Source organism: Microtus oregoni, unplaced genomic scaffold (genome assembly GCF_018167655.1).
Source record: "Microtus oregoni isolate MIOR12 unplaced genomic scaffold, Mior012 000067F_000, whole genome shotgun sequence".
NCBI classification, from domain to species: Eukaryota; Metazoa; Chordata; class Mammalia; order Rodentia; family Cricetidae; genus Microtus; species Microtus oregoni.
Window position 1 is genome coordinate 1,899,444 of NW_024543953.1, and position 14,391 is coordinate 1,913,834.

The following is a 14,391-nucleotide window of genomic DNA, read 5'->3' on the forward strand; positions in this document are numbered from 1 at the left end:
CGATAAATACCCTGGCTTCCCAATTAATAAGAATGGTGTGCTCCTTCAACAGACTCTCATAGCATGTTCCAGGGGCAACACCCTGACTTAAAAGCCTCCTCACCTGGCTAGTGATTTGGGGAGGGAACTGCCCAGAGGTGCTGCTCACCACGTTACTCTTGCATGAGGCTGTCACAGGAAAACACATGGAAAGATGAGAGATGAAAAGGCAGTTGAGAGTAGGTTTGTCTCAGTTGTGACTGTGAAAAAATGTCCAGAAAAGTAGTAGGGGAAAAGAGAAGGGCTTGGTAATTCCTATTTTGGGATTTGTAAATCCAGAAGAATAAACAAGTCAAATTATGGGAAAGAAAAGAGGAGAGGAAACAAACTTCCTGTTCAAATTAAAAATATAATAACAAAAATATTTGTATAAGTTTTGAAATACAACTCTGTGTGTGTGTGTGTGTGTGTGTGTGTGTGTGTATAGTTTAATAGTATTTCAAACTTAGTCTTCTTTCTCATCAAATCAATTGAAACTGCTTGTCCTTTCCAACCACCACTAATTCACAAGCCACATAGAAACAGTTGGGCCAGATTTACAGATCCTTGACAGAGTTCTGGAAGTCATTACATAGAGAGGTTAAAAGAACTAGACAACCATCTCAAATGTTACAGAGAGATAACAAAAAGAAAGAAGACAGGGGTAACAATTGGAATTTGAAATTAGAAACTCATTTGAAGACTCCCTAAATGCTTTTCAGTAGACATGTGAGTGGTGAGTACTATGTTGAAGGAATTAAAAAGAAAATAATTTTTTTTTTACTTGTTTGAGCAAGAACTTTGGTTGTCATGCAAAGACCATCCACATCAACTAAAACTGCCTCAACACCACATACAAACTTGGGAAAGGCAATAGTAGTATGAAAAAAAAACTTAGGAATCTGTGGAGAGCACTGAAAGTAAACTAATACAGACACAAAGATGATAGAAGTGGGCGTGTGTCAGATGGAATCTTTAGTCAAGCACAGAGAAGACTGAGGTAGCATGGTTGTTCTGACATAGAAAGGCCTTTGGAAGAAATTAGGTCTATCATCAATCTCTGATGCTCTGTGCAATTTGCAGCATGGCCCCCAGGAAGAAGCTGATTTCCTTGAAGTCTTTTCTCCAGTCTTTAAGACAATGGCAAGACAAACATCTGTGTTGGCAGGAGGCTAGTGATAATAATAATTAATTTTAAAGATCTATGCTCAGTGCCCTGATTTAAAAAACATAAAAAACAGCAACAAGACAACAGTGACTAAGGCTGCTGTCATAGTTATTGTTAGTCTCATTACCTCTTAAAGCTATAAGGCATAACCAATCTTGCTCTCAAAAATATTACAGCTCTTAGTCTGGACTTGTTCTAGATTGCCAACTAATAATGTTTTTCCCCTTCACTGAAACAGGATGTGCATGTGTGTAGCATATGTGTATGTACATGTGTATAAGCATGTACGCACAATTGTGGAGACCAAAGATCAGTATCTGATGTGGGAAAGTCTTTTTTGTTTAAACAGAAAAAGGGGAAATGTGGGAGAGTCTTCTGTTTTGCGTTGATTTCATTGGTTAAACAAAGAGACTGCCTTGGCCCTTTAATAGGACAGAAAATTATGTAGGTGGAGTAGACAGAAAAGAATGCTGGGAGAAAGAAGCCGAGTCAGGCAGTTGCCATGATTCTCCTCTCCAAGACAGATGCAGGTTAAGATCTTTCGTGGTAAGCTACCACCTCATGGTGCTACACAGATTATTAGAAATGGGTTAATCAATATGTGTGAGTTAGCCAATAAGAGGCTGGAACTAATGAGCCAGGCAGTGTTTAAAAGAATACAGTTTCTGTGTAGTTATTTCGGGTAAAGCTAGCCGTATGGAGCTGGGTGGGAATGCAGCCTACCGCTCCTACTACAAGTATCAGTGATCTTCCTCTAATCACTTGAAGCTTTATTTTTTAAAGAAAGAATCTTTTACTGACTCTGGAGTTCCCTGACTGGCTATCTAATGAGTCCCTGAAATCTACAGATCACGACTTCACAGCACTGAAATTATGGGTGCTAGCCATTATGCTTACCTTTTAAGTGACTATTGGGATCTGAACTCAGTTCCTTAAGCTCACAGGGTAAGCACATTCCCCACTGAATATCTCTCTAGCTTCCTTATGTTTCTTTAAAATGAGGGGCCATTCATTGTTTCATTTGCCAAGCACTTATAGTATAACAAACACTCTGAAAGTGCATTTACAAATATCAATTACAGCAATGCAGATTGTTTCCTTTCTATGTTGCCGAGCATTTTATGACGGATACTAAATAAGGAAATTCAATTGGTATTCTTTGAACACATTATATGCCAGACAACGATCTAGAATGCTGTGATATAGCATAGGATGAAATTGATGAAAATCCTAGTCCCTGTTTGTGTGTTCTGTTCTGTTAGAAGAGAAAAATAATTAAAAATATCCAATATTTCAGTTTCATTCTTCTACATGGAACTATCAAGTCTGACAAACACAATTTGTTAAAGATGCTGCCTTTTCTCCTGTGTGTATTTTTGGCTTCCTTGTCAAAACTCAAAGGGCCCTAGGTGTGTAGACTTATATCTGGGTCCTCAATTCAGACATTGATCAATGTGTCTGAAATTTTATGCCAGTATCGTGCTATTTTTATTGCTATATCTCTGTAGTATAATTTGAAATCAGGAATGATGCTAACTCCAGCAGTTCCTTTATTGCTTTGGTTATCTTGGTGTGTGTGTGTGTGTTTCTAAATGAAATTTATGATTATTTTTCAATTGTTATGAAGAATTTATTGGAATTTCAGTGGAGATTACATTTTTCTGTAAGTTTCTTCTGGGAGGATGGACATTTTCACAAGATTAATCTTACCAATCCATGAGCATAGTAGGTCTTTCTGTCTTCTTCAATTTATTACAGTTTTAGTACATTAGTTTAGTTTATGATTAATAGCATGGAAGAAACTAAAACAAGAGAAACAGGTACAAAAAATTGACTGGGGCCAAAAGAAAAGCAATGGCACAATCTTGAATAAGTTTTTGGCAAAGGATAGTAGATCAGGCCGTGAAATATCTGACACTGAAAATTCCAAGCAAAGAGACATGGGAAAAAGCATGTGCCCCATGAGGTCAAGGGAGAGCAAGGGGACAGACAATGTGTTGATCTGATGATACATGTACATCATATATATAATGATCACATCAGGATATACAGAATTTCATGTTCCTAAATATGCTCTACTTCTGTTTGCTGGTAATTTTAGAATTCTTCTCCTTAAAAGAACATATTGCAAGTTCTCATTAAATTATACTTGTCCTACTGTGTTTAGAACACTACAACTTATTTCTCATATGTAAATAACTAGATTCTGGACCAGTTTTCAGATTCTTCCATCTTTTCCTCCGTAGCCTGTATTAACCATGCTTCTACTCATTGCATCTGTGAGTGAGAATGTCTGTATTTCTAGCTATAAACTAACATTTAAGACTTAATGACAATCACTAAAGAAAGAGATTATAACATAGCTTGTCTGACCTATGATGACAAAGAATTTTATTTTTATATCACTAAGTAGCCCTGCTTCTTAATGTTTCTTGGCTTGGGAGTTCCTATATTCTATCCCTGTTTTGAAAATAAATCATGCTATGGAGAAGCAGGAAACTATTTTAGAAATCATAAACATGGTGGAAAAACCCTCACATGTTCTTAGACCACACAAATACATAGCAAATTTGAAGATCTACCTTCCTACCAAGACTAGAGCACCCCATAGATTAGACTCCATTGGCAAAAATACCTGAACTTTCTCTCATGACTGTAGAAGCAATCTTTATGTATCTGAAGAAGAGGATTTCAGATGCAGTTGTTCGTGGGACTTGTCAATATCACTTCAGCATCTTGTTATATGTGACCTATTTCCCAGTCAAATGCATGTGCCTCTATTCTTTGAGCATACGTAGACTGAGAAACACAGCTCCTGGGGAGATGCAAAGTTGTCAATAATAGAAGTTGGTAAGGGTTTGGAGCATGATATAGGGCTCTGTGATGATGGTCTGCAATGGTGAAGAGGTTCCTTCAAACATGTAAACTCTTTTTTTGTCTTTTTTTAAAAAATTGATTTGATTGAGCTATACATTTTTCTCCGCTCCCCTCTTTTCTTCTCCCCTCCTCTTCAACCCTCTACCATGGTCCCCATGCTCTTAATTTACTCAGGAGATTTTGTCTTTTTCTACTTCCCATGTAGATTAGATCCATGTATGTCTCTTTTAGGGTCCTAATTGCTGTCTAGGTTCTCTGGGGCTAAATGTCCCTTGACCAAAGAATAAATAAGGAAAATGTGGTGCATTTACACAGCAGAAAAAAAAATAATGACATCTTGAAATTTGCAGCCAAATGGATAGATCTAGAAAACATCATATTCAGTGAAGTAACCCAGACCCAGAAAAACAAATATCATATCTACTCACTCATCAGTGGCTTTTAGACATAAAGCAAAGAAAACCGGCCTACAATCCACATGTAGACTCTTAAATATAGTTTTCCCTCCTTTCTGTTGTTTATGTGTTTGTTTTTTCCTAAGAGCCTTGATCTGGCTTTATTGCCTGTACTAGTTAGTTTTAAATGCCTATCCTCAACAACGTTCACTTCTGAGCCTCTCAGGCTTCTGCAACTATAGGAATGTGTCACCACATAGTGCTGCCGATTTCTTTTACTCCCTTAAAATGCCCTGCCCAAAGTGGATACATCTGTTCGGGAAGTTGCTCAAAGTGTGGCTGAAGAAAGGCTCCCTACAACTGGTGTGTAGATCTTGCTGTCATGCCTAGGACACTGCTCATTCATTCAGGCTTGTCTTTAGGCAAGTCTACCTGGAGCTATCCTAAGGTCAGGACCTGAAAACAAATTACCTCCATGCTGTGTGTAGCCAACAGGTAACTCGTTGTTACTGATGTTAAAGAACTCAACAAAAATGTGTCCAAACAGTGGAACTGTCAAAAGTAAGGACTTTGAAGACTCCTCTTTATAAACCAGAAGGAAGGTAAACAATCACCAATTAATAGCCCATCTCCTTTGCACATCTTAGAAAATCCTAAGTAGATAGTCAAAGTCTTTTCTTTCTAGCTTCTCAAACACTGCACCTTAAGGGGCCTTTACGAAGTGCACTTGACTTATTGTGGCAACTGTATTTGTGACAAATGTTACTGTGGTTTCACAAAACACTTTGAAGACAGACCAATATTGCACATCATGTTCTCCAACTGCCAGTAGCCATTCTGAAGAGGTAGAATAAGTATCACAGTTCTGAGCTGTTTCTTTCTCAACATTGCAGCATGTCATATACATTCAAACTAAGAGATATATTTGTAAGCAGTATTAATACTAGAGAAGGATTCACTCAACTGACTCCCTCCCGCTCCCTATTCCTCTCCTGCTTCCTCTTTCTGGTTTAAAACAAAACAGCAGTGTACACAGAGGGCTGTCCAGTTGTTAGAGACAGGAGGTCTTCAGTGTTTCAAGTTAGAAAATAAACACAGGTGATTTATTCTAGGACCAGCCCTATAGCCTTGTGTGGGTTAGTCAGATGGTTTAGGTCTAAAGTGACAATATGCTCCAGCTACACTAGAGCCTCTGAATAAAACTATGATGTTGATCAGAGTTTTAGGATCTTGTCTCAGAAGAGTCACTGGGATGTGGGCAATCACCTGAAGCTATGTGTATCTTTATCACACTAAACTTCACTCTAGCTAGTGATATTCTTAAGAGATTTCACTGTGACAAGAGATGTTCCATGCACCCCAAACCCTGCTACCATTCTTTGTTACCAACTTAACCTGGTCTGTCTTTCCATTCTCCAGGAATACTCCATCCCCAGTGTCTCTTAACAATGCCTCTCCTATCGACACAATGGGGAACTGTAACAACGGTCCTGTCACCATCCCCCAACGTATCCACCACATGGCTGCTAGCCATGTCAATATCACCAGTAATGTGCTTCGGGGCTATGAACACTGGGATATGGCTGACAAACTGACAAGAGACAACAAAGGTATGATTATCTCTTCTATTCTTCGCTTAAGGATGAGGATGCAGTCACTTGTGCTTTGAAGGACTAGGTCCCTTGTACCCGATAGCCATATATTATTCAGTTCTTCTGATTTCTATGTCTTTGGTGAGAGAAAGTTAGCTTAGGACTGACATGGTGACCTATTTTTTTACATTTAGAGTGATTCAAGGCCAAAATATTTATTCTCCTTTAAGACTTGTAATGTATCAGCACATGATATTTTCAGAATTTTATTCAGTGACTAGAATCAATGTAGAGGAATAGTCACTAAGGCAAAAGGAGTGATTCAAAAATTAAGATCCTGTTGGCCTCTATTTATTTTTTGAGAGGTGAGGTGGAATTAAGGTCATGTACCTTCATTACACTTACCAGCTCAAGACGAATATATAACAACACAATTTGCATTTGCAAGTAAGGACTAAACATCAGCTAGGATTTCTTCACACCCTGACAGGAGGATCAAGGCCCTATTTATGGGAACACATGAGATTTGTTACAGAACAAATGCAAAGGAGACCCTGCTTCACAAACTCAATAATCATTGATGACTTGTGCTGCCATCTGTGACCTCAGCCATCATTTAGACTCAAAATAAAACCCCACCAACCTAATATCATTAAGAAATAAAACTAAAACCACATTCTTACTATAGCAATTCATTTGCTGTGGCTCTTTCTGGCCCATTAATTACAGAATGGCCAATTGCAAACAAGGTGGAAACTTATGCAGATCTATGAGAATCAACCATGAAAGAGGTAACAAGCAGGATAGAGTAATAGAAATATGTCTAGCAACAGGGAGCAATTATCCTCCTTCACAATCTTGGTTGCTTGGGGTGGACATGGGTTTTGCTAGTTCCTGAGCAAATATATGAATTTCCAATGAACAGGAAGAGATATAGGACATACACACACAAAGAGAGAGAGGGGGGGAGGGAGAGAGTGAGAGAGAGAGGACAGAGACAGAGGGAGGAAGGGAGAGAGTAACAGAGAAAAACTCTGACTTCCACTAACACATGTGCATCCCTAACAACTGAGTAAACATAGAAATCCACATGTGTATATACAACACACACACACTCTACTATAGCTACCAAAGCTTATTTCATAATTTGAGACATTGACTCTGAACCAAGCTATCGACCTGTACTGACTCCTGAGAATATACACATGTAGTTATATCTGTTTGTACACTGATTTCTATATCTTAGGTACTACGATATTTGCTGTTGGCTGTCTCATCATTTGCCCTTATTTTATTTCTAAAGATATTTAAGGCTAAAAATTTGTCCATTGTATCACAGTACTCTCTCTCTCTCTTTCTTTCTTTCTTTCTTTCTTTCTTTCTTTCTTTCTTTCTTTCTTTCTTTCTTTCTCTCTCTCTCTCTCTCTCTCTCTCTCTCTCTCTCTCTCTCTCTCATCTTTCTGTTTCTCACTTTCTCTCATTTATGAGACAGGGTTTCTCTGTGTAGCCTTGGCTGTCCTGGAACTTGCTCTGTAGACCAGGCTGTTCTCTAACTCTGCCTCCAGAGTGCTGGGATTAAAGGCATGTGCTACCACTGTTATCAGAGTGCTTTAAGTTTGATAGAAACAGCAGATACTTTGTCAAATTTTATGATTCTAGAAGCAGAATTTAAACCAATAAGCTACTGTACCTATCTAGAAAGCACATTTAGTAGTAGGTGTTTAGAGACCTTTGGTGAAAAGCTCAAATTCTGTTATCTGAATAAAGGCAATTTTTACATAGTTTTTTTTTCCTAGACTTCTGGAAACCAATATACAACTTGCCTAGACAACTAGCCCCCAAAAAAGCTCTACAACTGTGAGCACAAGGAATAGGCATCTAGAGATATTTCTGGTTTATCTGGTTTTAATCTGTCTTATTTTGTATTGGTATTTGGAGGGAGGTTCAATATTTATGGATTTCCTTTTAAAATTGCATTCACTTTCAAAATCTGTTGAAGCAATTTCTTCTAAATTAACTGAAGAACTTTCCAAGAGCAGTGTGATGACTGTGCTGACGCCAGGGTGAAATAGTGCTAATCTTGTCATTAGCGCAGCCTGCCAAGAAGTTGCTAAATTCTCTGCCTAATATTGAATCAAAACAACACTGTCACTGTACCAAAAGAGAGAACACATGCTGGAGATGCTGCCACTGGGCTTCTCAGTGGACAAGGAAGAGACTCTAATTTGGAATTTTGTGCTCAGTCTTTAGTTCTGCACACATGTATTTATGACGTGCTTAGATTTGATGACTCTTCTAACATCTACCTTATAGAGATAGAAATGACATAAATCAGAAGCCTCTCCTTAGAGAGGAATTCTAAATCCTTCTCAGACAACTGTACTTAAGACTTTTTCACAGAGAGCTGTGTTATAGATATGGGCAGTCTTGGCTCTTTTGGTAGAAAGCCTCCATCCATGCCACTGCCTGCCCACTCCTTCAGCTGTAGAGAACCTATTACAGAAAGTTTTGGTGCTGAAACAGGCCAAAGGACTGATGATGTCCTCTGCCCTTTGATCAAGAGGCCCTACTCCCTACCTGCTCCAGCCACATATATTACTCCATTGAAGTGTTCATTAAAATGGTGACCTGACAGTCTAATTTAAAATGCCAAAGGCAGATTTTCACAGAATGGTCAGAGAATGTGTTAGCTCACATAAGGATCCCATTCATTCAGCAATGACTATTCTTTAATATTTTCATTAGTATTGTATTACCAAAGAAAATATTTTAGATACCACAAGTAATTTATCCCTTTGTTGGGAAAATTTTCTTTTATTATATTGCCCAGGTTAAAAAATATCACATAATCAAACGAAGTTGTTAGCTGGAGAAGGAGCCCATCTGTTACATATAACATAAATAAATGCTTTGTTCAGGGAATTATCACTTCTGAGCAATCAAGTACATGTAATTCATGCATGGAATTTTCAAGAATGCAGAAGAGCATCTCAGGCACTTTGGATAGTTTCCAGTCACACCCCTGCCCTGGACTTGGATTCCTCATCCTCATCCAGTACAGGCTGGTTTCTTATGGAACCGTGGGGCCTCCTTTCCTGTGGGAAGGTAACAAGAAAAAAAATGCCAGTGAACCCTCTTGGGACAAGGTGTCACACAAGCCAAGTGAAACAAAGGGATGCCTAGGGAATTTTCAGACATCATATAGTCTTTCCCTCCCCAAAGGCAGACATTCTAACACTTTAGTCATACAGGTAAGTAGTTAGTAATGTAGCCTCAAGACTATCCCATTTCCTAAATCAGACAGAAGCTTGGTAGAAGTTGTCATGTGCTGGATACTTGCAGGCCATTTTCTACCCCAAATGAAATCAGTAGCAAAACTTCCTAACTTAGTATTTAGCTTTGAATGTCAATGACCATAATTTGGTGCTCAGGTTCACTGGAGCTTTCTATACTATGCCAATAAAAGTAAAAAAAAAAAAAAAAAGTTCACTTGGACCAAAAGAAAATATATTTTCAATTTAATAGCATAGACATAAAAACATAATTACTTTAGAGAAATAATGATGCTTATCAGGACCTATTTATTGCATTAGAGAGCTTTCATAAAAATAATAATAATATATAAGGTATAAAATATTGTATAAAATATTAAACTATATTTATGTGTTTTATGTACATTTTACATACATAAATATTAGTTTCATGCATTTACATAAATATGTAGCAAAGTATATATATATGTGTGTGTGTGTGTGTGTGTGTGTGTGATCATGTAACAAACTTCATAGGATAGCAATGCATTTTTACAACATGCTGTTTGAGAAAGGATATAGTGATCGAAAAAATGCTTACCATGAATTAACAGATTTAAATGAGTTCTGTTTCACTAATCACAATGACACAAACATTGTATTGTCAAACTTTTGGAGTTTAATAAGTATATACTAATTATATATATAATATATATTATAATGTGTGTGTAATTCACACATAAAGTATATATAAATTTCATAATGATGGATGGAAAGATGGATGAATAGATAGATAGATAGATAGATAATTTTGGTTGCCTAATTTTGGCTGAATGAAAGAGTAAAAGGATAGGTGGATGAAAAAATGAATAAATCTTTCAATGTTTGTGATTGTGATATTAACTAGAGCTTTTTTAGTCTGGTACATAGTTCCATGATTTCAAAGGCTTGACCAAGTACTGCTCTGATTTTCAGAATTCTTTGGCGATCTGGATACACTGATGGGACCTCTGACCCAGCACAGCAGCATGACCAATCTTGTCCGCTACGTTCGTCAGGGACTGTGTTGGCTGCGCATTGACGCCCATTTGTTGTAGTGGGTGCTCTCTAAGATCTAGCATCACCGCCCATCTCCCTACCTTTACCAGTGCCTTGATGGTCACTGGTGGAACTCCATTCATTTGGGAAAGTTCTCTTTCATTATGTTTGTTTTTATGCATTTTTGATATCTGTGGAAAACCGAAGTCATTGTTAGTGAACACTACAACTTCAGAGAAGCATATGTTTTATTTTTCAGTTTTGATATGCATTTCTCATATCACATTATTTTTGTGCTTTATGGAATGAAAATCCCTACAGTATTGATTTAAGTCCACATGATTCAAAGCAAAGAATGAGAAGCACATGTGATGATGAGAGGTTCCTGAGAACTCAAACAAGAGGTAAACACACATATGAGCAAGGGACCTACCTGCAGAGATTTCAGCAGTAGCCGTTTCCCAAACTACACTCTTCAGTCCAGAAAAAAAAATGTATTTCAGAATCCATTGTTAATCAATATCTGTGGTTCCCACAGACTAAATCTTCAGGTGAGAATCTCCATTGTCAAAACCCACAGATCTGATGTTTTAACTACATTATATAGTCAAGAGTAGCAAGAAAAGTACAAGCATAAGAATTCTACTATTGCAATGATACAGCCAGAAGACTCTTCTTAACATCCTGTTCCTGAAGACTTACTTTTCTACTATTTTAATGTTGAGAAGGAGGAGTAACATTTATTTGAATATCGTTATGGCATCAGGTTAACTCCTCATCTGGGATTCTCTTTGTGTAAAGCTCCATTTCATAAGGAGCAGTTTGGCAAATGCACATCTTAGTCCACACTCATCTTAGACTTGAGAAATTAGACTGGACTGAAAGACTTCCCCATGCCTCTGCTTAATTTGTAGCCAGTCGGCAAATCCTTAACTTGAAATATTTTGATAAATTTGCATATCAAATCTGTGAAATCAAAAGTCAAGTTATCACTTCCCAGAATTAATAATGCACAATTAATTTCCTAGCATCTGCTCTACCTGAGCTTCCCAAATATTATCCTTATTTTCTATTTTCTAGAACTTCTTTTCTTTCTCCTTTCCTTTATTTCTTTCTGGAGACTGGCTAAAATACAATCATTGATTTTTATTAATGTTTGTATTTGTAAAAATTATCCACATGAAAAGTCAAAAGAAAATACTAAACTCTGTAAGTAAGACCTAACTTTTCTTTTCAAAAACCAAAAATCTTGGGGTAGTGCTTCACCCCGGAATCCTTGGAAATACTCCTGAATTTTGAGAACAGTTCACCTAATTTGGAGCATTTCCTTATGAATTATGACTGTCTCTCTTTCTGATCCTCTGCATTTATCTTATGTCCCTAAACATCACCCTGTAAATATCATCTTCAGAGTTCCAGCTCACCAGAAAATGTCTTCAACTATAGTAAACACTATGCATTCATTAGTTACTTGTAATTGCCTGCTGGCATATAATTCTGTGTAACCTTTAATCTGCTCAATGATTGAATTCTGTTCACTGAGTTATGACCAGATAAATAATAGATACGTACATGAAAGATGAAAACTTGTATGATTTCTAAAGCAAGTCATGCAGGTCTGTAATAAGAACAGCAGGCATTCACTCTGTATTCTTATTGAAAATGTTAGGCATTTCCCCAGTTTCAAATGAGCCAGATTTGAGTTCATCTCTGATCATACTTGAGTTTAAGGCCCTTTGTTGTATAATAAAGTTATGGATGTTGCATTCTAATGGCTAAAGCCATGCTGTCTCTATAGGTGCACCCCGGCAGCTGAAACTTGCACTTTTTATGCTCCCAATGTGGTTGAGCTTTAAGTCTACAGTTTCAGCAACAACACTTACATATTGCACACACAAATGAAATCTAAACCTTTTCTGTGCCTCTTAAATGAGGAAAATGAAAATATGAAACACAGAACACCCCAAATGGCTGCCACATGAAAAACCAAAAGAGCTGATGACTTTGCAGTAATTCAAGTTCTATGTTTTCCACAGTCTACCAGGAAGCTTTCCTGGCTATTACTTAATAATGATGCCTACCAACTTGACTTGTAAATTAATTCGAGTCCACAATCCTAGACCATCATAGATTTACACACAGATTCTTTTTGAAATTAAGTCTCCAGAAAATAGACATTAGAGTGTTAGGGGCAGGGGCAGGTTTCCATAGAAACAAGCATACTGCACATAGGAAAAAGACTTGTAGCTCTAGTTTCCAGGACTTGTTTTTATCTTCTTATATACAGCAGATAGGAAAGAGGATGCTCTGTCATCTGTGGGGGCTGAATATAAAGTGTCATGTCAGCACTAAGATTATCAAATGTGACAATCGAGCTCTGGATCTATTTAGTAATCTGACTATTTAGTAACCCACTTGTAACACAGCTTAGAAACTAATTAAACATGGAGAATGAATTACCTTTATATCCCTGGAGATGAGCATCTTTGGTTTCCTGATTAAGATTTGGTACTATTTCGGCACTCTGGGCATCACACTACAAATGGTGATGTACATCATGGGTGTGCAGCTAACTGCAGGATTGAAAGATTGAGACCTTTGTCAAGGGAATCTCTTCAGTGTACCAGTTAAGTGGGAGGGATATGAGTAATGTGGACGGAAGTGACAGATTTGTGCCTCTGTATGTTGGTGGAGGCTTGGTGAGCCACAGCCAAACAAGTCTGTGTAGGTGTGGTGATGGGAAGAGGACTAGGCAGCGCCCTTCCCAAGCAAATACAAGACACAAGCACAGCCCTACAACACGACCCAGGTAGGGCCAGAACTATGCTTTCATTTATCACACAAGCTCCAACCACAGAGAGTCTGACAAGTTTGTGTTATGATGTTGGCTTGGTTTTGTATCTTTAATTAGCTTTGGATTTTTTAGTGGTTTTGTCATATTAATGTCTGAGTTTTGTAGGTAGGATTAATTTTTAAAAAGTTTGATAGTGTGGTCTTTGAGGTAGAATTTACCTGTAAGCATGTTGTTTAGCCAGACTATAGACTGTTAATTGCTTAATAATCTCATTGGGGGAAAACTAGTAGTTTTATATTCAGATGGCATAATTGGAAAAAACAGACTAGCTTCTGAAACTTTTTAAAGACTTAAGGTTGAGATGTCTTTTTTTTTCTTTCATGTAGTGAAATGAAAAGATCCAAATCTTTAGTCAAAAGTAAAAAAAATTAGATGGCATTTCCTAAAATGGGTTTTGTTGCGTTTCCAAGTGGATGGATGGTTAAGTGCAGTGGATTTGGTCTGCGTTGGAAAGATGCTAGTTCTACTGTACCGGAAGCTATCTAAATTGAATTTTGTTTATCCAAAGTTGGATCCCGGAGGTTGAAGTTAGAGTTTGAAGTTGAAAATCATTTTTGAAGGCAGACTCAATTAAGTTGTGAGGGTGAAGCCCTTATTTCCTTCTCAACAGACATAATAAAATTCCCCTGCATGTGTTAGCAGGTGGGAGAACCAAACTGGATCACTGGGTAGGACTACTCAGTAAAACAATGAACTGCATGCTTAGAGAAGCATCACTATCCCCATTGAGAAAAAAAAAAATGTGTGGCAAGTTGAAACAGCTACACAGTATCAAACAAATGGGTGCCCCTAAATTCAACTCTGTGGGGAAAAGTATTGAGCCAGTTGTCAGTGTTGTGTTCAACTAGCAGACTCAATTCTTTGTCATTGTTGTTCTTGTTGTTGCTGTTGTTTCCCATTTCCACTCGCACAGCCTTATTCTCATAATTAAACTCCGAATCATTTTCTCTTTGGTGTTAGCAAACTCCAATGACAGAAATGGCATCTGTGTATTGATAATCAGCATTTGCCCTGGCAGAGAACTAATCAGATAGGCTGGTCTCAGATAGTAATCCTATCATCTGATATTTCCAGCGACGGAGAAAATGTTAGTTCCCTTTCCATTCCCCTCCTCATGAATCTAGAAGCCCTCTGTACCAAAAGCATCACATTTTTCTCTGTAATCTTTTAACCAAAAGAAAATTGCATTGTGGGGAGG

General features: G+C 37.6%; 1 protein-coding gene across 1 annotated transcript in view; it reads left to right on the forward strand.

Moving 5' to 3' along the window:
- LOC121440230 (AF4/FMR2 family member 2-like) overlaps nucleotides 1-13,945 on the forward strand; it is a 496,090-nt gene extending 482,145 nt beyond the window's left edge. The window contains exons 19-20 of the mRNA XM_041640968.1: nucleotides 5,878-6,068; nucleotides 10,277-13,945. Coding sequence (XP_041496902.1) covers nucleotides 5,878-6,068; nucleotides 10,277-10,398 — 313 coding nt within the window. The 3' untranslated portion in view covers nucleotides 10,399-13,945. The remainder of the gene's footprint in view (nucleotides 1-5,877; nucleotides 6,069-10,276) is intronic.
- The last annotated feature ends 446 nt before the right edge of the window (nucleotides 13,946-14,391 follow it).